Source organism: Camelus ferus, chromosome 32 (genome assembly GCF_009834535.1).
Source record: "Camelus ferus isolate YT-003-E chromosome 32, BCGSAC_Cfer_1.0, whole genome shotgun sequence".
NCBI lineage: Eukaryota > Metazoa > Chordata > Mammalia > Artiodactyla > Camelidae > Camelus > Camelus ferus.
This window is the reverse complement of record NC_045727.1, coordinates 4,264,909-4,291,922: the sequence shown is the minus strand read 5'-3', so window position 1 is coordinate 4,291,922 and position 27,014 is coordinate 4,264,909. Positions and strand designations below refer to the sequence as shown.

The following is a 27,014-nucleotide window of genomic DNA, read 5'->3' as shown; positions in this document are numbered from 1 at the left end:
TCAACCATATTTCTATACACGAGCAACAAAAAATCCAAAAAATGAAACTAAGAAAGCAATTCTATTCTTAATAGTATAAAGAATAAAATATTTAGGAATAAATTTATCAAAAGAAGTGCAAGAGCTATATACACTGAAAACTACAAACACATTGATGAGAGAAAGAGGACAGCCTTAAAAAGAATGGAGAGTCATACCATATTTTGGACTAGAAGACAGTATTGTTAAGATGGCAAGTTGTCCTCAAATTGACCTACAGATTCAATGGAATCCCTGTCAAAATCCCAGCACACTTTTTTTGTAGATTTTGACAAGCTGATTCTAAAATTTATTTGGAAATACAAAGAACCCGAATAGCCAACTTAATTTTTAAAAAGAAAAGCCAGGTTGGTTCTCACACTACCCAATTTGAAAACTTACTGTAAACTTCAGTAATCACATCACTGTGGCACTGACATAAGGAAGATGATATGGATCAATGAAACAGAAAAGAGAAACCAGAAAGAAACTCATACAATTATCATCTGATTTTCAACAAAGGTAATTCAAGAAGCAAAAGACAGTGTTTCTAACAAATGGTCCTGAAACAATTCCATTTTGGAAAAGTTTCATAGTTTCTTAAATAGTTAAACACAAACTTACCGTACTACCTAGTAATTCCACACCCAAGTATTTACCCAGAAGAAAATGAAACATGTGTTCACACAAAAACTTGTATGGACAAGTTTTACTTATCATTTTATTCATAATAGCTAAAAACTGGAAACAATCTAAATGTCCATCAACTGGGAAAGGAGAAACAATAAAAGTTCCTCAACAATAAAAAGGAATGAACTACTAGTGCATGCACTTACATGGATTGAGCCTCAAAAGTATAAGAGAAGCCAAACACATGAGTACATATTGTATTTCAATCATTTGTAATTTCTAGAGAAGACAAAATAATAGTGACAGAAAGCAGACCAGTTGTCTGGGGTGGGAAGTTTGGAGTAGAGGCTGACTAGAGTGAGGCAGAAGGAACTTTCCAGGGGGATGGAAAAATTCTAAAACTGGATTGTGAGGATAGATGCACAACTTTATAAATTTACTAAAAATTACTGACTTGCACGCTTAGATTGGGTGAATTTCATGGTATGTAAATTATAGCTGCAATCTTTTAATGTTTTTAAAACTAAGGAAATGAATTTTCATTAAATTCATCAGATATTGAAACTCTGCCATGTACAATAGAAAACAAATGTGTGACTCTCTAATCCCAGCATACTCGTTATCCAGGTTTAGCTAAGTGACTTGGGAGTAGTGAAGTCATGGGGCTATGGGAGCAGAGACAGAAATGAGAAGACAGAGCCTCTGGTTGTAGTCAGTTGGCCTTATCCTGAGATCTTTAAGAGTAATAGGATGAGATCTTCAAGTTCAATCAGCTGGCTCTCAGGTAGTCAGGCAACAGAAGTTTAAGTGCTGTGGTGAGAGCCCAGGAAAATAGCTTTTCCAGCTGAATTCTAGAGGTCTCAGTTCTCACCAAATGAGGGACAGCCTCAGAAAAGCAAATCAATGACTACAACACAATGCCACAGACCAAAAGTTTTATTCGATGTGATGCTTGCTGGCTTGCTTCCAAGGGAGTATATCCAAGTCAGTCCTGGTTGTTAGATCAGGTATTTTCAATTCCACTAATTATATTGGCTGGACACAACCAAATTAATAGGAAGATTCACCAATGACCTGTTAGTAAGTACATGAAGAAAAGCTAAAAAAAACTCTTAAGAAAATTGGGTTGGACAATAAAACCAACTGAAGAAGACTACAACTCTTTCTAAACCATTAAGCCGCTGTGAGGTAATAGCCATTGAGTTCTTACTAAATGTTAGATACTATAAGCACATTTAGATATATGTGCTTATTTAATTCTCAAACCTATCCTGAGCTCGGGATATTTTCTGTCCTTTTTCGATGCATGAGGAAACTAAGGGACAGAGAAGTGACGTGACTTATGCAAGGACACAGCTAAATGAATGGCCAGGCTGAGATTTCAACCCATGAGTTAACCTGGAGAAACTACCATAACCACTCAGTAACATTGCCCCACCTCTCCTTATGTATTTGCCCACTAGAATTATGTCCCTCTTCTGCTCAAAACTCTCCCAGATTTCCCCTTCTACTCAGGGTCAGAACCCAAGTTCTTATAGTGGCCTACAAGGCCCTATGCACTCTGGCTTCCCATTACCTCTCTCAAACATAATCTACACTGACCCCCTACATTCCAGCCACTTTGTTGTTCCTGGATTACCCAAGACCTCCACCTACTTCAGAACCTTTGTGCCTGCTGTTCCCACTGCCTGTAATATTCCTCTCCAAGACAGTGAAGGTTTGCACCCTCATTCCCTTCAGAGCTCTGCGCAATTGTCACCTCTCAGAGAGGCCTTTCCTGCCTACCCTTCCTAAAATAGCACTCCCCACCTTTTTAATATTTTTAAATTGTAATCACCTGGCAACGTTTATTACCTGTTTCCACCATCTAGATAGAAGCTCTATGAAAGAGGGACATCTAGGAGTCTGGCTTTGCACCAGTAGTGCCTAAGACTACACCTGGCACAAAGCAGGTAATACTTGTTGAATTTAAAAATCTGCCACATATACATTGATTCACAGCCCAGTCATATAATTTTGGACAGTTCATCACGCTGTACCAATTAAATTCAAGCCAAAAAAAAAAAATGGATCTACCAAAGCAGTTTTTTAGAACCTTTATTTCTATTATTTAAAATTTGATCTTCCTTAATGTGTATGTTCTGTTTTGATGCCTCCTTTAAAAGGTAAATTTCCTTTGGAATGACTAATGATTTCTATAAATTTTACCACCCCAAATATTGTTAGAAGTGTAAGTTCTTAATTAGTTATTGGAAGTGGTGATTGTGGCTTGAAGGGGAAAATAACCCTGTCCCTCAAGGGAAAACGAAATTCTTAAATGCACTGAGTTGACTTAAAACTGTAAAATAAGTAAATAATACATATCAAACTTTAAACTTAAGTGTTCAACTTACATAAGAATCTAATTTCCTAGGTTCAGCTAGATGATAAATTTCTGACTCTTAGTGCCTTAATGCCTCAGTGTTTGCCTGTTTGGAAAAAAAAAAGGAGTAATAAAACAGGTTTTAAAAAATGTGTCACTTTATTAGGGTCACTTTGGAACACACATATTTTCTTCTCTTTTGGTTAACAAAGCAGTAAGTCACAGGACACCGTTAGCGCTTTCTAAATAAACTCAGTGCTCCCTAGGAAGAAAAGGACTATGAACGACCTCCTTTTGAAACTGTAGATTTCCAGGGGGCTGGATTAAAAACAAATCTGGAGCGATGGGTAAAGTTCAACTCTCCAAGAGCTGTTGCAGTAGATCATCCGGAAGCAAATACAGACGGCACTAGGGGAGTGATCGAAAATAGGCCTCCTCGGTCCTACTCAAATCAAGTATCTCCATGCCACTAACTTTCCATTTTAGCTAAGCACAAATGACATCCCCGCTTTCAGCAGGTAAGTCGGAGGGAGTCTGACATCCCTCCCTACACACACACACACACACACACAAACCCTTCGCTCCAGCGCTGTAAAACGCAGTCCACGGAAACCAGGGAAGACCGAAACCCGGGAGCTGGTGGAACTTCCAAGTTCTCTCCGCTTTCTGAGGCTGGAGCAAAGAGAAAAGCCATAGGGACAAAGCAGGGAGGAAGGGGGCACCAGCCCCTTACCTTGATGGCTTTCTCCATGTCGCTCCCCTCCGACATGCTCCGCGGGGCTCCTATGACCCAGAGCAGCGGAGGATGCGCAGCTGCCCGAACCCACCGCAGCCGAGGGAACAAGGGGCTCAGCGCTTGGGACCCTGGGCCTCGGGGAGACGGCCAGCAGCCGCCCCCAGGGACCAGCAGGGACGAGGGCCCCGGCGCTGGCTCGGCTTCGGCGGGCGGCTCTAGGCTGGCGGCGGCGGCGGCGGCGGCAGAGGCCCCCAGGAACAAGCCTTTGTGTTGGGCCCCGCGCGGCTGCCTCCCGGCCTCATCCCCGGCCCGGGAGGCAGGATCCCGGGGCAGGGCGAGGCGGGGGGAGCCCCGATCCGGGGCGCTGTGCTGGGGCCTCGCGGGGCCGCTGTTTAGGCCCGGGCTCGCCAGGTCCTGAGAAGGAGCCTGCGCCTCCGCCTCCGCCGCCGGCACCGCCGCGAAGCCGAGGCCGAGCCCACTGCCGCCGCTGCTGCTCCCGCAGCCGCTTCAGCGCCACACATCGCCGGGACACCCGCGCCGGGCAGCCCCGCCGGCTGCCCGCCCGCCGGCGCTGTGCCCCGCCTGAGCTTCGGGCCGCCCCTCCTGCCGCCCGACGCTGTGCCCCCACGGCTCCACGCGCCCCTCGCCGTGGTCCGCTGGGGTTTCTGAGCTGCCCCCGAACCACGCAGTTGATTTGCAGGCATCCGCCAAGGCCTCCCCAAGGTAGCGCCACACCCAGGACAGGGCCCCGGGCCCTCCGCACCGCTGGCGCCGTGCTGATGACGTAGAGGGTCAGGGGCCCGACGGGGCGGGGCTATTGGACCTCAACACCGGACTCGAGTGAATACGGGAGCGTTCACACCTCCTCTTTTCTTCCGGCGCCGCGGACAGGATTTAGGGCGCCAGAAACACCCTGCAGAGGGAGCCGGGGATATTGACTCGTGATGGAGGAGAGGAAACCGTGGCCCTGGCCGAGTCCTTCAGTAACAAAAGTTACCTGTAATAATAGTAATAATAGTCATATATACGGAGCGTTAACTTTGCTCTTTTCTTCCATTAGTTCCTTTCTTTATAAAGTAGGCTTTTGAGGCTGGTAGGTAAGTATGTTCTTATCCCGTATTAACAGATGAGGTAACTGAAACTCTCAGAGAACTGAGCTCACTTGCGCACAGTTGACAGGTGGTCAAGTTAGAATTGGAACCCAAGTTTGTTCTCCTTACACGACACCAACAACCTATCAGAAGACCCTGTAGGAGCTTTTGGTTAATCACGTCTTGATAGTTCCACATTCATTCACGTATTTACTGAGTACCGCTATGTACCAGGCCCACTTGACCCTAGGGAAACAGTAGAAACAAGACACGGTGCCTGCTCATGGATCTTCCTTTCTGAAAACAGAAGCAGAAAATAAACAGGGAAAAACTCAGTTTGTGGATGCTAAGAAGAAAGTAAACAGGATGCTGAGGTAAGAGAATAACTGCATATGGAGACTTTTTCCAAGTAGATGATCAAGGAAAGACCCCCCAGGCGGTAACCTTGAAGCTGAGACCTCTGATGAATGAAGGAGCTGTCTACTGGAAATCCAGGGAGATTTCTGGGCAGATGAAACAGCAAGTGCAAAAGTCTTAAAGTGGAAGTAAGCTAAATGTGCATTTCTAACAAGTGCCCAGGTGATGTTGACACTGCTGGTCCATGACCCATCCCTTTGCTAGCAAGGTTCTAGGGCTCTCTTACTCACCCTCTTTAACCTTGAGACTCCATTTTCCATGCCTATTTCCCAGGCCCACATTTCTTGAGTTTAAAATAGCGCAGTCCTTCATAATGCCCCAGTACAATTTCTTATATATCACTTTGGGCCGTTGTAACACACCTACTCAAGGGATACACAGTTGGTCTCTGCCATCAAAGGGCTCACAATCTAAAGAAGGAAGCAGAATGAATACAGCATAGTATAGGCAATACACGGAAGTGTGTACTAAGTACAAAGTAATTCAAAGGAGGAAATGATGCTCTTGGCGCTGGGAGGGAAGGATACCTAGCATCCGGAAGGAAATGAGCTTTAAGTACCATTGCAAAGGAGACATAAGGGTAGGGACCCACACTGATGATACAACACGTTGTAATAAGTAAAGAGAGCAACAGTCTTTGCTGGAGTAAAGCGGAAAGAATGAGAAGCTCTATGAGTAAGTGCTCAAAAGAGCTGTGGAGTTACCAGATCCACAGAATAGCTGATGCTTCATTTCCATCAAGCTTGGTTCAACTTGAACATGGGTGAGAGTGTGTGAGTTGTACATGGCTGGTATGCAGTGCATTAGGAAAGGATGGGGCAGGGGAGTGGAGGGAGGGAGAAAGGGGCTACGTAGGATGAGAACAAGGAAAAAGGAAGCCCGCTGGGCTAGGGAAAGGGGATGATCTTGAGGAGACGATGTGTGTCTGAGGATGGGGAAGGGCAGGAATGATAGGCTGAACCCCATGTGATGTGTCACTCCCTCTTGGCCTCCCAAAATCTTCAGTAAGTTTTGCTTTCAGGCATGTTTTTGCTTTGGAAAGGATCAATCTAAAAAATTCTGAGTCCTGTTTCAAAGTTAGCATTGGGCAATAGCAAAAGCTGCCTACCAAGGCCCAGTCACGTTTGAGTTTCTGTTACGTGAATTTTTTTTTTTTTTACAAAAATGGCAGTCTAACCCAGGAGAAATGAAAACAAATCCACTCAAAAACTTGTACACAAATATTCTTCGCAGCAGGATTTGTAACAACCAAAAAGTGGAAACAACAGATAAATGGATAAACTAAGAGTGATACATCCATATGATGGAATAGTATTTGGCAATGAAAATGAAGTACTGATGCATGCTACACTGTGCATTAACATTACACTAAGTGAAAGAAGGCAGACACAAAAGGTCTCACATTCTCACACACTATGATTCCACTTATATGAAATATCCAGAATAGGCAAATCCCTAGAGACAAAACAGATTAGTGATTGCCAGGGGCTGGGGTAGGGAGAGTGGGTGGGGTTAGGGAATGACAGCAAAGGAGTACAGGTTTCTTCTTAAAGCAGTGAAAATGTTCTAAAATCTACTGTGGTGATAGATGCACAATTCTGTGAACATACTAAAAAAATTGAATTGTACTATTTAAATGGGTGAATTGGTATGTAAATTATACCTCGCTAAAGGTATTTTAATGAGGAAAGGAGGTGGGGCAGGAAGGAAGGAAGGAAAGAGGGAAGAAAGTAAGAGTAAACTGTCTTTTCTCATGATAAACCAGTGTCTCAAACTTTAATGCACAGACTGACCCCTGAGGACCTTATTAAAATGCGCATTTTGATTCATTAGGTGTGGGGTGGAACGTGGGGGTCTGCATTGCTAAGAAGCTGCCTGGTGCCGCAGAGGCTGCCAGCTGGTCCTGGACCACACTGATGAGTGAGTGTAGCCACCTCCAGGGTGCTCATCACCCGACAGCCCCTGCTTAGGGGATGGGGTTAATATCTAGTGAGTACCATGTGACCCCATCCTGCAGCCACAGCTGACTGGCTCAGAAGTGGACATCTGGACCAAGCTGGGACCATCAGAGGCTCTGGGAAACTGAGACTGGAATGTTAAGCCAGTTGTGGGTCGTGTTGTTCAGGCCAAGCCAGTCATCATCTGCCTCATGAGTATTAAAGTGGTGAAAGCCAGTCTGCAGACAGAGGAGAAGGCCGCGGAGAGAAGCAGAAGAGCTCAGCATCCCACCTCTCAGGCCCCCATCCTGCCCCAGATTTCTCCCTTCTTGACAGAGTGATGTCTTGTCCCTCTGAATGCTGCCGAGTGGTCACTTGATGGACATTTAAGTTGTTTGAAGTTTTCTGCTATTACGAATAGTGCTCAGGAAGAACACTTAGGAAATAACACACTTCGTGCACTTGTCCAGTTGTTTTCTGGGATAAATTTTTAGCAGCAGATTCCTACCAGAAAACTCATACCAAGTTATAGTCTCCTATAGTGTGAGAAAATGCACTGTTTTTTTTTTTAACCTAAATTTCTATTTCTTAAATATAACATGGTAAAATTTGACAGTCTGTGAATAGAAAGTTCTAGCATTTGCTGAACTTGACTCAGCTCAAATCCTCCAGCCTCAGAGTTGGGAGGGGCCCTAGCAATCATCAAGGCCAACCCCATGCCCACAGTACAGCTCTGTGTTTCCACAGCATCCCGGCCGGGGCTCCTCAGTGCCGCTGGAACATTTCCCTTGACCTGGCCTGAACCATCCCACATGCAGCCTTTTCCACCCGTGGCCAGAGGACTCCCACTTGCTTCCCTCACTGTTAGCTGACTGGCTCTGGTCTCTCCTTTGGAAGCCACAGAAACATCCTTCTTCTGGGACGGCTTCTCAGATGTCTCACTTGGCAGCTTTTTTAAAAAGCATTTTATTATTGTGGTAAAAAAAAAATGTAAAACATAAAATTTATCATCTTAACCATTTCTAAGTGTATAGCTTAGTAGTTTTAAGTGTATTCACAGAGCTTTTCATCTTGCAAAATTGAGGCTCTGACCCATTAAACAACCACTTCACTTAGTGGCCTTTTGAAGCCCAAATGGACAGTACGATTCTGAAAAGGCACAGTTTCCCAAGAATTAAAATATCTCATTTGACAACTGTGATTTCCCCTTTTCTAGCTGAGAAACAAGACACAGAGATTACCACAAATGTACAGGAACATGACATTTGGATATAGATTTTTAAATAAATCATTAAACACTCAGCTGATGACGATTTTTTTTGTTGTTATTGCCCAGGAGGTGATATCCCCATCTCCACCCTTTACAATGGGATTGCAGAGAGAAGTCAGTAGGAGTCAGAAATGTGTGAAGATCAGGTGATGTCTTACTCTGTTCGAGCTGCTACAACAAAATGCCACAATCTGGGTAGCTTATAAGCAACAAATTTATTTCTCACAGTTCTGGAGGACAGAAGTCTGAGACCAGAGTGCCAGCGTGGTTGGGTGAGGGCCCTCTTCCTGGTTCATAGCTGGCGTATGAGAGTCTCGGATGAGGCAGAGTAGGACCAAGAAAGATCACTGGCTTCCCCCACGGTGATCCTGTCACTCAGATGTTTGCAGTGTTGTCAAAAGCTCCTGCAAATTTTGTGTCAACGTGTATCGAATGAAATTTCCAGAATTTGGTAACTGAACTGTGGTTATGTAAAAGAATATCCAGATAAAAATTCAAACACAATAAAGCGTTAAGAGATAAACAGGCATGATGCCTGCAATTTACTCATAAATGGCCTAGAAAAAATATATATATACGGGAGGTGAGAAAGGGGATAAGAAGTGATAGAGCAACTGGGGAAAAATACTAAAAGTGGATGAATCTGGGTAGAGTATATGAGAGATTATTGTACTATTCTTAAAACTCTGTAAGTCTGAAATAACTTCAAAATAAAAAGTAAAAAATCAAACAAACACAAATCTTTCTGAAAGAGGTTTTGTTCCCTCTCATATTAAGGAAATGAACGTTTCTGTGTGGAAAAATCAAAGAATGACCTCAAGTATTTTTTTCTAGAGCACTGGTTCCCAAAGTGTAGCCTCCAGACCAGCAGTGTCAATAGCACATGACACTTAGTAGGTACACAGTAAATATTTATTCCTGGGGCCACAAGATTGGGGTCCAGATTTATATCTTCCTGAAAAAATTTTTTACCATGTTTATTCCCTTTTCAAAAAAGGTTAATAAAGTCAACATAAATAAATACCACTGCCCTTTCCTGATTTCCCCACCCCTGGCAACCGCCAATCTCCTTTTCCTCTCTCTGGATTTACATCTTCTGGACATTTCATATACATGGAATGAGACAATCTGTGGTCTTGTGTCCGGCTTCTTTCACTTAGCATAACGGTTTCAAGGTTCATCTATATTGTAGCATGCATCAGTGCTTCGTTCCTTTTTGTGGTTGAATAACATGACATGGATACACCGCGTTTTGTTAATCCATTCATCTATTGATGGATATTTGGGTTGTTTCCACCTCTTGGCTATTTTCTGAATAGTGCTGCTGCGAACATTCATGTGCAGGTTTTGGGTTGTTTTGGGCACGTGTCCCTGGCCTCTTGGTTCTCATTGCCTGGCCTGCCAGATGTTGCCCGTGTTAAGTCGTGTCTTAGCGCTGTAGGTGTACTAATTGCCCATGAGGTGGCGCCTATGCTTAGAAAACGCCTCATCAGTCGGGTCCTCCAAGCTGCATGAAAAGTTCCTTGCGTCCTTTATTCAGCCAGAATCAGACACTTTCTCTTGGGCCCTGGGCAAGGATATAGGCAGAAACAGCAGCTTTACACCCAATACTCCTGTGACTGACCCACATTCACATACCCAGAGAGATTAGGCTGTTCATAACCTGAGAACTTTGTTGTCCCTTCAGACAGCTGCCAAGGTTCTAATTGGTTCTTGTCACTGAAAACACAGGGGGATTAATAAGTGTCTAGGATGTCAAAATCAACACTACAGACATTTCTTAATAGCTAGAATTTCCTTTGTTATTCATCAGTTTAAAGAGTAGATTTTCTTACAATTACAGCGAGGCAAGAAACTACATTTCTCTGTTTTTTCCAATTCACCCCTAACAGGGTTTTTAGCAACACTGGAGTACTAAAAGGTTGGCAGTAACTCAGGAAGGGACTCTCCAGTATCTGTGTCCCCTCCTTCGGATAAGAGCACCAGTTTTCTTTTGGGATCCATCCCTCTCTTGCTCTCAGTCCAGTCAGACTAGAGGGGACTTCAGTCCTGGCCCCAAGGGTGGATCATTACCACTCAGGTCTCAGTGAGTCACCACATCTCATCCCACTGTGGCCAGGATGTCACATCAACTGAACCAGTTAGCATGAACCTGAGGATCTTTGCTGGGGCTGACAAAAAGGGACTTTCTCCTAGCCAGTGGACTTGAGCTTGGCAGGATGGATGTAAGACTTGTTCTTGAGGGCAGTTGGTTCTTCTAAGAATCCAGAACCCCCCAGAACCGAAATTGGTATGGTATGGCCTGAAAATGAAGCCCACGTGCCAAAGGTAAACCCAAGAGATGGAAACGTTTTGAACTTCTGAATCAAGCCATGGCCAAAGCCATGATAACATGATTTTGGAATATAGGAACCATTTTTTTTTCACACTGGTTTGAATCTGGTTTTATGACACTTGCAACTAAAATATTCTTAAGTGATAACACTGTATAGAAAAACTTTCCAGAAGTAATCTCACTCTACATCATGAGAGATTTGGATTGAGTTGGTGGTAAGGTGAGGCCTAGGGAAGGCATCATCCTAAATCTTGAGGGTGCTGTTTTACCTTGTGGTAGAGATTGCTATTTGCCTCCTCAAATCCTTTTTCCTTTTCTTCTTTCGAATTAAGAACTTCAGTTTTAGCTAGATACACTGATGACCAGCAAAAAGATAAAATTCCTTATCCTTTTTTGCAGCTAGATGTGGCTGTGCATCTAAATTTTGTCCAAAGACATAAATGGAACTTTTATGTGCAACCTCTGGGAAGTTGCCTTATAGGGAAGAGTGTCCCACCTTTTTACCATCTTGCTCCCTGGAATGTTGATGTGATGGCTGGAATGTTAGCAGCCATATTAAACCTTGAGGATGAGGGCCATAGTCTAGGGATGATGAAACATTGAAATAGTAGGAACCCAGGTCCTTTAAAGACTTTGTGAAGTCACTGTAATAGCCCCTGACTGCCCATCTCTAGACTTATTTTACCTGAGAGAGAAATAAACTTTTAGCCTTGTTTTAACTATTATTTTTGCCTGATACACATGTGGACTGGGAACAAATCAAGGAATGGAAGAATCAGAATCTTGTAACTCAGTGAAAGAGACACCAAACCAGCTAATACAAAGTTAACACTAGATTTGCTTCCATAGTTCCTAATTCATCGTTCCTTCTAACCAGTAAAACCAAACATTAAATGTATGGTTAGTGCATGGAGGGTGACAATGCCCCAAACAGTATAATGTCACAATTTGGGCACGTCCAGTCATCTTACTGTGACACTTCACTTCAGTGCAATCGCTTGTTCATTATTTCCATAGCTAGATTGTAAGCACTGGGGGCCAGTAATGTCACTGGCATTACTCTACTCCCTGAGGAAGCAGTTACCTAGCATAGTACCCGGCCTGTGGTAAGTGCTACTTACGAATTCCTGAAACAAGAAATAGATGAATGAACGGAGGGAAAAAAAGTAAAATTTGAAAAATCTAAACAAATTGCCAGAATGATTTGTTAACACATTGCTGCAAGGGAATGGTCATCTCAAGTCTCCTCATTTATCTCCTCCAAGTTGGCTTGGGCAGTTCCCAAATCTTAACCATAGGTGTCAGAGAACTAGTGAACTGAAGGTTATGAATTGGTTCCGTCTGAACTGCTGGAGGGAGACTCTTGGCACTGGGAGGTGTACTTAGTCCTGTTTCCCAAAGTAAGCTTTGCCCTTACTGAGATGATTTCAGGTAGTACAAAGGCAAACTTTGTGTTAATGATTACATATCTGTAAATTATCCAAACCTTACAAATGTGGCCAAGAAGATAAATGCACCTCCTTTCAACGTTGTGCCAAAACACTGTTTAACAGGCTCACCCAATGATTTTCTCGTTCTCGTCCTAGGACAAGAGTCAGCAAACTGTGGGCCGGGAACCAAGCCCAGCCTGTGGCCTACTTTTGTACAGCCCTCGAGCTAAGAATGTTGGGGTTTTTTTCCCCCATTTCTAAACGGTTGTAAAAACAAAAAATACAAAACAAACAAAAAAAGAATATGAAAATGAATATATGTATATTCACGTATGACTGAAGAATTGTCCTGTACACCGGAAATTGACACAACATTGTAAACTGACTATACCTCAATAAAAAGGAATTATAAGAAAAAAGAATATATGACAGAGATGTTTTATAGTCTGAAAAGCCTAACATGTTTATTTTCTTGGCCTTTTATAGAAAAAAAATTGTCAACTCTGCCCTCGATTATAGAAGTGTTTGAACTTGCTGTTAGCAAATTAAGAGCTCACACTCGGTGACGCAACCTCTAATTGATAGATTTCTAATAGTAGAACAGTAAATGATTTCTATCTGGTAAAAACAGAACGTTCATGGTTAGTTACTGTCTCTTGTTTTGTAGGACATTAAGCAGTTTTGTGTCTAATGTAGCAATCTTAACCTAACATTCGTTTATTAAGATTTTGCCCACAAATTGCCAGTTCCCCAAAGTGATTTTTGAACCTGCTTCAGCATCTTATTAATTAATGAGTAAAATCATTGACCTATATTCATTTCATATTCAATAGGAGTCGTGTTTTTAACTTTTAAAAATCAGACTTTGACGTGCATTGATTATTGCTTAGAGTAAATATTTAAGTAGATAATAGTGGTACTCCCATTTACGTAAAAGGCATTACACAAACAGGCAAATAACCCAGACTCAGACCTTCAGGAATTGAACTTCTGGCGAGAAGCCTAGAAAGAAGTGAAAGACAGTATGAATACCACCTAGGGGGCGCTCTTCCCTGCCTGCAGCGAGCCGGGGCCCTTCTTGTCCCTCCGTGATGTCACTACCTTATCACTCTTATTGCACCTGGCGTCTGTATTATAATAATCTCTTTTGAGAGTCTCTCCCCTCACCAGATCCTGAGCTTCTAGAGGTAGAGTGTCTTAGGCGCCTTATTTTAATCTCCTGGGAAGGGTTTATGAGAGACGCATGCAAGTATGAGGGGCATGACCTTTTCTTCCCAGAGGCCCAGCTTGGGCCGGGCGTCCCCTTTGGCACTCTCAGAACACCCTCTCCCTATCGTGTCCTCATGTGTAACATCGCTCTCCCCAGGTGGAGGCAAGTTCCGCAAGGACAGGGACAGACATTTCAGCTGACCTGGTGCCACCGTATACCCCAGTGTGTGGTGTGCCAGCTAGAGCCTAGGAGGCTGCAGAGTAAGATGGGAGAGCAGCGGGGGCGCAAGGGGGGTTTGCCCATTGCCACTAGGTTCACCTGTCAAGGCACTGCTGTTGGTGCTTACCATCAAAGCTAAAATCCTGGTTCTTTCTATTGGCAGTGAATCCCATTTCATCTTGAAGCAGCATGAACTGGAATACCCCATTATTGGTGACTGGTCAGAAAATCCTCGTCTCCTCAGTGAGGCACACTTATTTCAGGTATGAACAGCTATAGAATGATTAGATTTGTATACATGTACAAAAATATGTACATATAATCTAAAGGATTAGGTTTACTTGTATTTCATTATTTTAAGTTTAGTAACATTGCTTTGCTTTCCTCTTTTTTATGACATCTTCTATTTATGGCAGTAAAATGCTTTTTTTAACGTATTGCAATAAGGTATTTAAAATTTTTTTTTACCTAATAAGAGTCAATTTAAAGAAAAGAAGTAAATAATAGTGCAGGTATATGCATATATGACAAAAATCGTGAAGTGCTACTCAAATAAATTAGTCTTTAGTGGAGTAAGGATTGCATATCAAGATGTGGCTTAGCCTGAGTGAAATAAGGCCAGGAATCAACCAGTGAGCTCCCTCACTCCCCCGACACTGTCTGCAAAAATGATACACGTGTGTTTTTCTTAGGAAAGGATTGAACTCTGCCTCAAATTCTTAAAGGAATCTGTGACTCAGACATGATCACAAACTTCACAAACCACTGATGTGGTTCGACTCTTTTTGCTCCAGTTCCATTGCTTACCAAGGAATCCTCTGATTCCTAATTTACCGATGATACTAATTACTAATTTGCCAGGTCCCTTGACTAAAGGAAGGCAGTGTTCTGGATATGAGATTCAAAAGGTCTGGTTACGAGAACCATAGACCTCACTTAAAATGAATAAATTGACATCTGGTTTTCAAATCAATCTGTTATGAAATTGGTCCAGCAGGTATAGCGTCTCATTTGGTCTGACCGAGTTTTTGAACTTACAACACTGAGAACCAACCTTGGACATCAAGTGTGTCCTTCCTGGTTTACCTCCTCCTCTCTGAGGGCAGGGGCTGGGAGTCCTGTTTAGCTGTCATCCTCAGTGTCTGCCACAGGGCCCGCCATAAGTGGGCAGGCCAGAGGTATCAGCTGATCACACACAGGGGACCAAGGCTGCTTCCCCACAGTAGGGGAGGGGTGGCAGTTGTACACAGTGACATAAGCACAGAGGGGGCGACATAGTTTTGTGACAACATCTCCTTCGGTTATTGAGATGGGAGAAAGAATTACCCAAAAAGTGAAGAGCAACACTGTTTTTAATGAGTTTTAGTTCACAATACAAAGCAAGGTGCTAGTTGTCGCCCCAATGATAGTATAATGGTAAACAATGGCTTTTTCTTCCCCTGTTAAGGCAAGTTACAGAAGTGTATGTATCAGGTGGACAGGAGAATACATTTGACCCTGAAAGCTAGTAGTACTGTTGCAGTTTAAAAGGTTTTCCATATACCCTTCGCCCCAAGCCTACCCTCTTTATTGATTCAAATTCTGGAACTTTCTTGATCCAAGAGATCCTGTGGCCGAATTTCTTTTTTTGAGAGCTTTAGCACGCAAGGGTCATTTCTCTCGGTTTTGTTGCTATGCGTTGAACTTTCCATCACTGGATGAGTAAGGAAGCCAGCGTGGTTCTTTATGAGTTCTTCTGAGGAACTTTGACTGTGACCTGTGAAAGGGATGCAGAGAAACTGTCACGTCTTCATGCTTCCCTGTGGTCTGCAGGCACCCACAGCTGGGTGCTGCTCATAGCTTGGGCCATCTTGATGGCCAGCTGCCCAATCCCAGGAACCACTAGGGCTGTGTTCTGCACAAGGTCACACTTTGCCTCCCCTTGACCTAGTCATTCTCAGCCAGTGAGGGGGCGGGGGTAGCAACTGTGCCCCCTAAAGGGCAGTGGGCAATGTCTGGAGACATTTTTGATTGCCACATTTGGGATGCTCCTGGCATCTAGCTAGTAAAAGTCAGGAATGCTGCTTAACATCCTATGTTGCACAGGATGCCTCCACAACAAAAATCATCCAACCTCAAATGTCCATAGTGCCAAGGCTGAGAGACCCTGACCTGGATCCACTGTGTTCCTCCACAAGAACCAGAGCCAGGAAAAAATAACGTGCTGAAGCTTGCAGGTGTTTCAGCGTGTTAAGTGGGAAGATTCCAGATTCAGATGGATGTGGGCTTGAATCCCATCTTTACTCCCTACTGAGCAAGTGCTTGACCTCTGTGTGCCTCATTCCCCCATCCGGAAATGGGATAACAGCAGTGTCGCCTTCACGGGGTCATTGTGAGCATTAAATGAGGTAACACACATAAGAAAGTCTAGCACAGATTCTGGCACCAAATAAACTCTCAGTAAAAAAGAGTTTAAAGGAAGAAATTTTCTCACCAGTCCCCCCTTGCAAACTTGACTTCTCTTCTGAAAAATCTCTATTTTTGTTAGGATCATCATTTGAGTTCCTAAAGCTCAAAATACAGGAATCTTTATCATGAGCACTAAGCACAGTGCCTGGAACAGAGTGGGTGCTGGGCTGAGTCAGCTTTGCCGCCTTCGCCTGCATCCTCTAACCCTCTCAAGTCATCATCAAGTCCTGCCCCTTCTTTCTTCAAACACTTTCTCCCGCTTCCCCCAACATCTCACTTCCTGAGGTCTCCGGCGTTGGCAGCTTGGCTTTCTCCACGAGTCACCTCAACTCAAGCCTCTCCTTTTCAGGCTCTCCCGCTGCCCTCCAGGCAGTGCTTAGAGACTGCAGATCCTCGGGGGCTCAGTCCTAGCCCTCCCTCCCCCATCACCACCACACACCTCAGTAAGCTCCATAACTGCTGATGCGATGACCTGTTACAGGCCAGTGACACCTCAATGTCAGTTTCAAATCTGGGTCTCACCCCTTGTGGATACTGGGAACATTTCAATAAGCAAGCAAACATGTTTACTTTATTCCAGTGATCTTCCAGAGAACACAGGTTGTATCTTATTAGAGCCACATACCACAGAAGGTTATTCCCAGACATTCCACTGTAGTGCTGAATGAAGACCACGGTTTGCCTTTCATAACTCTGCTCCCCCTTTCTCATCCTGCTTCCTCCTGGCTGGGCTGTTTCCCCTGAGCCGTCTGTTTTCCGATCCTAGAAAAGCCTGGATCCACCTACTTCTCTCTTCTTAAAATATCGCTTGTGAGTATGTTTCCTGGTCAAATTATATTTAGTGTTCGTTGTAAAGAGGAAATCATTTCCACTTTAGTATCTTTCCTGTCTTTTTCTAATTGATAAAGATATCTGAGTATCTACATATGTGCGTAGATAGTTTTCAAATTGGGCTTATACTGTGTACTACTTTTCATCCTGCTTTTTTACTTTAAAGTATGAGCATTTTCCACAGCAGATATTCTACAAAAATACTTTAATAGCTACTTAGCATTCCATAATTTATTGGGCATTTAGGTTACGTCTGTTTTGTTTTGTTTTGTTTTTTTTCATGTTAGACAGAGAATGCTGTGATGGGTATTTATGGAAATAAAGTTTTCTTGGTATTTCTGATTAATTCTTCAGGCTATATTCCTCCTTCTCAAATTGTAAAAGCAAAGGACATAGGTATTTTTATGGCCCTTGATATCTGATGGCTCATAGCTTGATTCTTTGTTTTGTTTTTTGGATGGGAGGTAATTAGGGTTTTTTGTTGTTTGGTTTTTTTTTTTAACGGAGGGTACTGAGGATTGAACCCCAGACTTCATGCACTCTAAGCACACACTCTACCACTGAGCTCTACCCTCCCTGCCCATAGCTTGATTCTTTTTTTTTTTTCATAGCTTGATTCTTATTAGGAGAATTTCCTTACTGCTTCAGTACACTAGGATTTTTCCTTCCTCTTAGGTTTTATGGAACTTGGTGTATAACAAAGCCCAGCTAAGGGTCGTGTAGGCAGAGTGGTGGTCAAGTCCCTAGTTATTCCTCAAGAGACAGAGACTGGCTCTTAACCCTCTTCTGTAGCTTCCATGGCTTAAAACAAGAAACTCGCAATAAACACTGATGGGCTCCGGCACAGAGGAGAGGGCTGGGAGGCGCCCATACTCACGGTTTTCACTTCAGTGTACGCCTGCAGCCCATACTCTCCCAGCTCCCGGCCATTCCCAGACAGCTTGTAGCCACCAAACGGGGACTGGGCCCCAAACACATCATAGCAGTTGACCCTACAATTTGAGATGAGATTTCAGAAGTAATGACTGGGGAATAAGCATCATACCCCTCGGGCCTCCGGTACTGCTGTAAAATTCTGTTGAGGAAAATGGATGGGCAGAACCCTAGTAATCCCAGTCACACAGGAGTAGAAAGCAAGCTGCGTGAAATAAAGCCGTAAGTCATCGCGTCCTGCCTGGTGTGTCACAGGTGGACGGCAAATAACAGGGTGCATCATGTGCTAGCTTCCCATATTAATGAGTCATCTCTGCTACTTTCTGCTAAGCGTTTTTGAAATTATTTTAATTATTAAATTTTAACTGAATTTAAAACTCACCTCTTTAAAGGTGTATAATTCAGCACTTTATAGCATATTCACAGTGTTGTGCAACCATCACCTCTATATAATTCCAGAACATTTCTATCATGCCAAAAAGAAATCCTATACCCAGTAAGCAGTTACTCCCCATTCCCCCGCTTCTCCGGCCTCTGGCAGCCCCTCTACTTTCTGACTCCATGGATTTGCCTATTCTGGACATTTCATATAAACAGAATCATATAATATGTGGCCTTCTGTGTCTGGCTTCTTTCACTTTGTATTATGTTTTTCAAGGGTCATCCATGTTCTAGCAGGTATCAGTACTTCATTCCTTTTTATGGCTGAATATTCCATTGCACAGATAAGCCACATTTTCTGTATCGGTTTATAGACATTTAAGCTATTTCCACCTTTTGACAATTGTGAATAATCTGTGAGTATTCAGGTACACTTTTTTTGTGTGTAGATGTATATTTTTATTTCTCTCAGGTATATACCTAGGAGTGGAATTTCTGAGTCCTGTGGTGAGTCTACGTTTACCTTACTGAGGAACTGCCAGACTTTTCTATAGTGGCTGTAACATTTTACATCCCCCCACCCCAACATGTGAGGGTTCCAATTTCTCCACATCCCAGTCAACATTTGGTATTTTCTGTTTTACAAATTATAGCCATCCTAATGGGTGTGAAGTAAGTGCTAAGCATTTAGGATAAGTGTTACACAGGTGTGGGCCCTCGGCTCTGGTCTCCTGCCCTTGCTGTAGCTTGGTAAGGAGCCCCAGGCATCCATCTGCTTGCCCAAGAACAGCTGCATGGGCATATGTGCTGGAGGGAAGTTTAATCTCCTGGAGGAGAAGGGTGGGGAATCTCTATCTGCTACACCAAACCCTGACTCAGGAGGAACCGAGCCCAGCACCCCAAGTCTGGGATGTGAGCACTGGACTCTAGAAGGCCCTGGCTTGGGGATCTCAGCCTGGGTTGTAAGGAGCTGCTGGGAGGCACTTACCACACAGTGCCAGCCTGGAGGGCTTGGGACAAATAATTGGCCTTGTCCAAGTCCTTTGTGAAGACAGCTGCGGCCAGCCCATACTTGGAATTGTTAGCTCTCCCAACAACTTCCTCTATGGTCTTGAACTTCAGGATCTGCATCACTGGCCCGAAGATCTGGGGTGAGGAAGCACAGTGAGTGGACGTGGCAGACACAGAACCACCTATTATCTAGCTTTCACAGAGCCGACCAGATGATTCCAGATGTGGTGATAAGCCCCTAGACACACGCTAACAGTTCCAGGGGAGACAACAGCTCCCGCACTCACTGGAACACAAAGGGGAGGAAGCTAACGGGAGCTAGTGACGGTCTATGTGCCACGGGCCTTACATACCTTATCTTATTTCTAAACAGTCCTGAAAGGTAGAAGCCTGCACTGACAGGTTACATGTAGATTTAGCTTAAAAGACTGTAAGTCAGTCATTCAGCAAGGCACACACTAGACACTGAAGAAACTATGAACAAAGTAGGGTCTCTGATCTCAGGATGTTCCAGGTTTATCTTACACTATCCTTGCCCTATTTCTGAGCCAGCTCTACAAGGAATCCTGGGTCCTTTTAGTGGGCAATGGGGTTCAGAAACCAAAACATGAGAGCTAGGTGTGCCTGTGCTGTTGGGGTGCGGCTGCTCCCAGCCCTGTCAGGGAAGAGTCCCGGGGAACAGACTGTAAGTGACTGGAATCAAGTGTTGTACTTCTTTACCCTGATTCTGCGTTTTAATATTACTTTACTTTGAATTATCCACGAAAGTGGGGGCACTGTAGTCTTTTCCCTTCACAGGGCCGCTAAAGAGCTTAACCCAGCTGGGGAAGTAGAGCAGGTCTGAACTCCACCGGGGCCGAGTGCACACGTCGGGTCCCCCTTGGCTCTCCAGTGCCCGTAGAGTGTGTGGCTCTAGGCATTCAAACATTATTTGCGAAATGAACGAATGAATGAGATGGAGCTGCTGCCCTGTGTTCATGAGTGCTATGGGGAAGAAGGTCAAGGGATTCTCGCCACATAAAGTCAACCCTTTGATCTAGTCCAGTGTCCTGCTTACATGAAGGCCACGAGAAGGGCCAGGCAGAGTCATTCCTTGACTCACAGCTCGCAGGGACCAGAACACACAGGGCCTGTGGGCTGTGCCAGAGAATTCAGATGTTCTCCCCAACCGTGGGCAGCCATGAGAGGCTGAAAAGGAGAGGGCCAAGATCAGAAGTGAATTTTAAATAATCTGTCCTAGGCATAGAGCCAGGATTTGGCCCGAGGCCTGCTCATGCGTCACAGTCTCAAGATGCTGGAGTGAACTATCCACTTGTCCTCCTAAGAACATTCCCCCGAGCTCTGGACCCATGCTAACCTCCTCTTTTGCAATGGTCATGCCATCTTGCACGTCTCCAAACACGGTGGGCTGGATGAAGTAGCCACGGTCAGCAGCCGCCCCTCCACCACACAGCAGCTTTGCCCCCTCCTCCTTCCCAGATTTGATATAGCCAAGGACCTTCTTAAACTGGGTTTCATCCACCTGAGGGAGAAGGAGCCCAGAGTTACAAAGATGCTAGAGCCAGACCTCTCCTAGCTGTAGGCTTAGAACCACACGGGCAAGGTGACAGCTGGGAAATGGGACAGATCATGAATAAGCAAGGCCAAAAACATTTAAAGAAAGGTTCCACCAACCTCATTAGCCCTCAAAGAAATGAGTGTCAAGCCCATTGTTTTTATTTTTCAATAATGAGATTAATAAAAATGTTAAGTAGTAAGAAAATGCATTGATGGCTAGGGTATGACACACACTTTGTAATATTCATACTCTATTAGAAGAACTAATACAACATGTCAGTTATATCTCAATTAAAAAAAAAAGACTGTAAGCTGGTACAGCTCTTTGGGAAAGTGGCTTATTAATATTGGTCAAAAAATTAGATGTACAGCCAGAAAGAGAAAGAAAAATACCATATGATATCACTCATATGAGGAATCTAAAAAAAAAAAAAGAAAAGAAAAAGGACACTATGAACTCATCTACAAAACAGAAACAGACTCACAGACATAGTAAACAATCTTATGGTTACCAGGGAAGGGGGGTGGGAAGGGATAAATGTGGGAGTTTGAGATTTACAAATCTTAGCCACTATATATAAAAACAGATTTTAAAAAAAGTTTCTTCAGTATAATACAGGGAACTATGTTCAGTATCTTATAATAACCTTTAACGAAAAAATATAAAAACAAATATATGTATGTATGTGCATGACTGGGACATTGTGCTGTACATGAGAAATTGACACACTGTAAATGACAGTACTTTAATTAAAAAAAATTTTTTTCAAAGTTTCTTCTGTATAGCACAGGGAACTATGCTTAATATCTTATAATAACCTTTAATGAAAAAGAATATGAAAACAAATATATGTATATATATGCATGACCGGGACATGATGCTATACACTAGAAATTTAAAAAAAAAAAAATTAGATGTTCATATCCTTTGACCCACCAGCTATTTAACTTCTAGGAGTTTATTCTACATGGGACAAAGGGACCTGAACAGGGCTGGTCACATCTTGTAAAAGCAAAGAACAAAAACAATTCTAAGTACACATCCATAGAGGGACTGGTTCATATAACCAGCGGTACATCCATATATTCTGTCATCATTAATAACAGACCTGTAAACTAGCTGACCCAGAAAGATAGCCTAAGATACTGTGTAAAGAGAGGGGAACGCTTGTAGAACGATATATGTGATATAATCCTATTTTTGTTAAAACGAACGTACCAAAATGCAACTCTATGATGCCTATATGTGTGTGGTTACCTATGGGGAATGGACATGGAGGGGACCAAGACAGTCTTATTTTTTATTTTAAACTCTTTTTTTATTAAATTTTTATACACATTTGTATTACTTTAATAATTAAGCAGTCACAAACCACAAAGGAAAACAAGAGAGAAAAAGAGATGTTGGGATTCATAGCAGCGCTATTCACAATAGGCAGAAAGTGGAAACAATCCAAGGGTCTACCAGCAGATGAATGGATAAAGAAAATGTGGTCCATCCATTCAAAGGCATATTATTCAGCCATAAAAAGGAGTGAACTACCAAGTCATGAAAAGACATGGAGGAATCTGAAATGCACGTTGTTAAGTAAAAGAAGGCAATCCGAAGAAGAAGGAAAAAAAAGCCTAATCTGAAAAGGCTACAGACTATGTAATTCCAACTATATGACATTCTGGAATAAACAAAACCAAAGAGACAGTAAAAAGGTCAGTGGTTGTAGGGCTTAAGGGCAGGGAGGGAGGGACAAAATGGTGGCAAACGGGATTTTTAGGGCACTGAGACTATTTTGTGTGACACCGTGATGGTGGATACATGCCTCGATTCACTTGTCAAAACCCACAGAAGGTACACCACCAAGAGTGAACCCTAATGCAAACTGTGGCCTTTAGTTAATAATAATATATCAATATTTGCTCATCAAATTATAACAAATGTATCACACCAATGCAAGATGTTAGTAACAGGAGAAACCAGCAGGTAGGGAGGGTAGGGGATACATGGGAACTCTATACTTTCTGCTCATTTTTCTGAAAAATAGTCTATTAAAAAAAAAAAAAAAAAAAAGGCTGCTGCCTTGGCCAGTCCCTGGAGCCTGAAGAGTGCACACCAGCAGGGCAGACACCCTCAGGATAACAGAACCCACAGAGAGGCCGCAGTGGGCCCCAGAAGTGGGCTCAGGGCTGTGTGCAAGGGACTTGTGGGAGCTGGGAGCATCCAGGATCCTGTGGACTCTGGGAGGGGGTGGCTGGAGGAGGCCAGTGCAGGGCCCTGTGGAGAGTGAGCCTAGGACAGGCGGGGTCTAAGGACAGTGCTGCAAAAAGGACCAGGATATGAGAGGAAATGGTGGGGAGAGGCACTGTGTTTCTTTCTTTTGTAATTATTATTGACTGTATTTTTACTGATTAAAATGAATAGATGCTCATGGTAAAAAAAAATTTTTTTTAATTTTAAACCAAACAGTTCAGAAGAGTATCAAGTGAAATGAAGTCCCTCTGCTACCCATACCATGGCCCTCCGCCCCTTCCCAGAGGAAACGGATTAACAGGTATGCATGTGTCTTTCTGGCAGATGAATTTTTATGGAAGGCCAAGGTCTAGGAAACATGCGTTCCCTTCACACAGACACTCCTAGTGTTTATTATGTGTATGTAATTTACAAAGGGCTTTCCGTTATGAATTTCCACCTCAAGGCCACCCTGTGAGTTAGGGAAAGTAGGCATTATGAATGAGAATGGCTCAGAGAGGGCATGTGGCTTCCCAGGGGCACACAGCTGGTGCCTGGCAGAGCTGAGATTTGAAGCCAGGCCTGCCTGACTCAGAATCCAAGGCCCTTTCTGTTCTCCATGCTGGCTCTGGACACTAAAACCTACATGCAGCTGTTGGACTTACCTGAGGCCCCTGCTCAGTCTGGCTGTCAAAGGGGTTCCCAACCACACGAGACCTGGCCCGGGCAACACTCCGCTCCACAAACTCGGTGTAAATGTCCTCCTGCACAAAGGTCCGGGAGCCCGCACAACAGCACTGGCCCTGGTTGAAGAACAGGGCGAAGTGGGCCTGCTCCACGGCCCAGTCCACTGGGGAGGCAGAAGGTGGCCGTGAGAAGAGGAGGAGGAGAAGCCTGGCCCCAGCGGCTGCTACCCTTAACCCATTACCACCACCAGCCGCGTCCATGCCCACTGGGTGCCAGAGCCTGTGCCGGGAAAGACAGGCTCGATCTCTCCCTTCTAAGTGTGGAGGCCGGGTGGCAGACAGGAAGAGCAGCGGTCATAGCCCACTGTGGTAACGCAGCCAAGGGGAGGAGGACTGCAGCAGTGACAGCTAGTGGCAGGCTGATAGCAGACCTCCCCCCGAAAACTTACTGTCAGCATCTGACATGATGATGTTAGGGCTCTTTCCTCCTAGCTCCAGGGTCACTCTCTTGAGGTTACTGTTCCCTGCAGCAACCTGGATTAGGTGGCCAACCTGTAGGGAAGCAGAAACAGACCAGCTCTCGGTGGGAGGAAAGAACCAAACACTCTCATAGACACAGAACAGAAGCCCCCACAAAATGAAGTTGGATTACAAGAGACCTGGAGGATTCCACCCAATCTGGCCATTCACTTACCATTGCTGCCCCACCCCTCTGAGCTCCTAGGATGACAATGACAGTAACAACAGGAGTAGAGTCACTGCCGGGTGGCTTCTGCATACTGAGTACCATCTGCACTGTGCTGAGTGCTTTGTGTGCATTACGTTCAGCCCCACAGCAACCTCAGAGGTAGGGCTGACTCTCTTCTTTGATTTAGAAATGTGGGAGCTGCAGCTCAGAGTGGTCAAGTCACTTCCCCAAAGTCACAGAGCAAACGTGGGATACGGATTCACACTCAGACGGCCAGCGTCCAGCACCAGCTCAGACAGAACTGCTATCCTGCCTCTTTCACGCAGTGTTTTAAATGGTGTCTCTCAACACAGGGCAAGGATGGGTGCTTCTCACCTCCATGTTCCAAGACCCTGGCACAAAGCCACCCGATGTGCTGAATGAACACATGCATCTCAGTCAGGAAAGCCCCTTGGCAAGATTCTCAACATCCCCTTGAGGCACTGATTTAGGTAGTGACTAAGCAAAGAAAGGACCATGTCATCTTGGCCATCATCCTGCCCTCCTGGAACCACCATTACTGCATACAGACTGCAGGTTGGGAAGTATCTTTATCTCAGGGGGATCTGTTTGAAGATCACCTTCATTCAGCTATGCAGAGTGCCTTCTCTGAAGTCATGTGATGAAGCCTTCCAAGAACTCAAGGATATGGAAAAGTTACCTCTTTAGAAGGAATTTTGTCCCTGCTTTCAAGGAGATTATGTTTTGTTTGTTTGTGGGCAGGAGATAAGTAGGTTTATTTATTCTTTCATTTATTATTATTTTTTAAAAATTTAACAGAGGTACTGGGGATCGAACCCAAGAACTTGTGCATGCTAAGCACGCACTCTACCACTGAGCTACACCCTACCCTGCCTAAAGGAGATTATGTTTAAGGAATCATCAGGCATCTTATTTGTCTTTGTCTCTCAAGGGCCTGACAACAGAGCAGCACTCATTCACTCATTCATTCACTAGTTGAGCACCTACTCTGGGCTAGACCTTTGCTGAACACATCATAAGCTTTATCTCACTCACTCCAACCCTATGAGGTGGGAGCAGTTTTTATCCCCATTTTACAGATGGGGAAATGGAGGCTTCAGGAGGCTGACTTGCCCAAGGTCGCACAGCTAAGTAAGTGCTGCTGAAACAGTGACTCCGAAGTGCATGGTCTTCCCCACTGCACCACACCTCCTGTCTCTACTACATAAACAGTGCCATCCGTATTTTAACAGAACAGATGGAGCCCCAAAAGACATTGAGTGAATCACCCCATGTCATAATGACAAGGCTGGGATTTGAACTCGTATCTGTCTGAAGCCCACCCTTTTTAAAAGTTTTTTAAACCATATGCTACTATGATGAGTATATGAGTGTGTCTATTGACCCAGGCCTGTAATTGTTCATTTTTAGTTATGATCAGTATTTTTGTTACTATGAACCGTGATGGAGTGAGCATCTTTGTCTATGCATTTTTTTTTTGTTATTTTTTTAAAACTTTTTTCATTGAGTTATAGTCATTTCACAATGTTGTGTCAAATTCCAGTGTAGAGCACAATTTTTCAGTTATACATGAACATACATATATTCATTGTCACATTTTTTTCACTGTGAGCTACCACAAGATCTTGTATATATTTCCCTGTGCTATACCATATAATCTTCTTTATCTATTCTACGTATGCCTGTCAGTATCTACAGATTTTGAACTCCCAGTCTATCCCTTCCCACCCGCCTCCCCCTTGGCAACCACAAATTTGTATTCCATGTCTATGAGCCTGTTTCTGTTTTGTATTTATGTTCTTTTTTTTTTTCTTTTAAGATTCCACATATGAGCGATCTCATATGGTATTTTTCTTTCTCTTTCTGGTGAAGCCCACACTTTTTAATCACCAGAGCAGTGCCAGTCAAGAAGTCTGACACAGCACAGGTGTTTTGACCTTGGGCAGGTGGTCAGCTCTGCGTTTTGTGAAGTCTAGGCAGTCTTGGTCTCTTTATCCCACATGAGATGCTGCCCCCACCCCCCAGCAGCTGAAGTTTCAACCAATCCACGAAGAGTTCCACCTTGATGGTCACTGCTGGCGCACGTGGGGCCCCTCACTTGAGCTACTCAGAGGCAGTCTTGTGACAGACCCTCGACACAGTACCCAGAGGCTAACTCTGAACGTATCATCCTTTGAGGACAGGGCTGCCTGAGCCAAACACACCACGAGCTTGAGGTCCTGGGGTGCCTTACCTCAGTGGAGCCTGTGAAGGCCACTTTGTCCACATCCTCATGCGAGGCAATGGCGGCCCCGGCTGTGGGGCCAAATCCAGGAACAATGTTGACCACACCAGGAGGAAAGCCAGCCTGTGGGCAAACAGCCAGGGACACTGGGAGTCATCCTCCTGCTCCAAAGGGCCTGGACAGAGGAATATGCATCCCTTCCCAGAGAAACCGAGGCAGTCTGCCCGCGACACAGCTGAGCAGTCTTACTGGGTACTGCTCAGGAACTGTAAGTGGTACAGTGAGGAACCTGTTGTGTGGGGTTCCCTGTGCCCACCCCCCATAACGATTTTCATTCTTGAAAGGGGTCTTGCAG

General features: G+C 44.1%; 2 protein-coding genes and 1 long non-coding RNA gene across 6 annotated transcripts in view; 1 reads left to right on the top strand and 2 right to left on the bottom strand.

Moving 5' to 3' along the window:
* The window catches only part of MAPKAPK5 (MAPK activated protein kinase 5), a 41,906-nt gene extending 37,554 nt beyond the window's left edge, over nucleotides 1-4,352 (bottom strand). For 2 of the 4 annotated variants that reach the window (XR_004316719.1, XM_014553646.2), the window contains exon 1: nucleotides 3,744-3,874. Coding sequence is in view for 2 of the 4 variants with exons in the window: in XM_014553646.2 (XP_014409132.1) it covers nucleotides 3,744-3,779 (36 nt within the window). In the remaining 2 variants the exon portion in view is untranslated. Of the gene's footprint in view, nucleotides 1-3,041; nucleotides 3,111-3,743 lie in introns of those variants that run through there. The other 2 variants (XM_006178088.3, XM_032471908.1) reach the window with 2 other exon arrangements.
* Nucleotides 4,353-4,375: 23 nt separating this feature from the next.
* LOC116660981 overlaps nucleotides 4,376-27,014 on the top strand; it is a 25,852-nt gene continuing 3,213 nt past the window's right edge. Inside the window, exons 1-3 of the long non-coding RNA XR_004316722.1 lie at nucleotides 4,376-5,211; nucleotides 13,819-13,918; nucleotides 23,278-23,362. This is a non-coding gene — a long non-coding RNA (uncharacterized LOC116660981). The remainder of the gene's footprint in view (nucleotides 5,212-13,818; nucleotides 13,919-23,277; nucleotides 23,363-27,014) is intronic.
* Nucleotides 14,990-27,014, bottom strand: part of ALDH2 (aldehyde dehydrogenase 2 family member) — a 27,554-nt gene continuing 15,529 nt past the window's right edge. The window contains exons 7-13 of the mRNA XM_032471907.1: nucleotides 26,669-26,782; nucleotides 24,176-24,278; nucleotides 23,706-23,890; nucleotides 20,617-20,781; nucleotides 19,237-19,394; nucleotides 17,812-17,926; nucleotides 14,990-15,411 (exon numbers count right to left, since the gene is read on the bottom strand). Coding sequence (XP_032327798.1) covers nucleotides 15,379-15,411; nucleotides 17,812-17,926; nucleotides 19,237-19,394; nucleotides 20,617-20,781; nucleotides 23,706-23,890; nucleotides 24,176-24,278; nucleotides 26,669-26,782 — 873 coding nt within the window. The 3' untranslated portion in view covers nucleotides 14,990-15,378. The remainder of the gene's footprint in view (nucleotides 15,412-17,811; nucleotides 17,927-19,236; nucleotides 19,395-20,616; nucleotides 20,782-23,705; nucleotides 23,891-24,175; nucleotides 24,279-26,668; nucleotides 26,783-27,014) is intronic.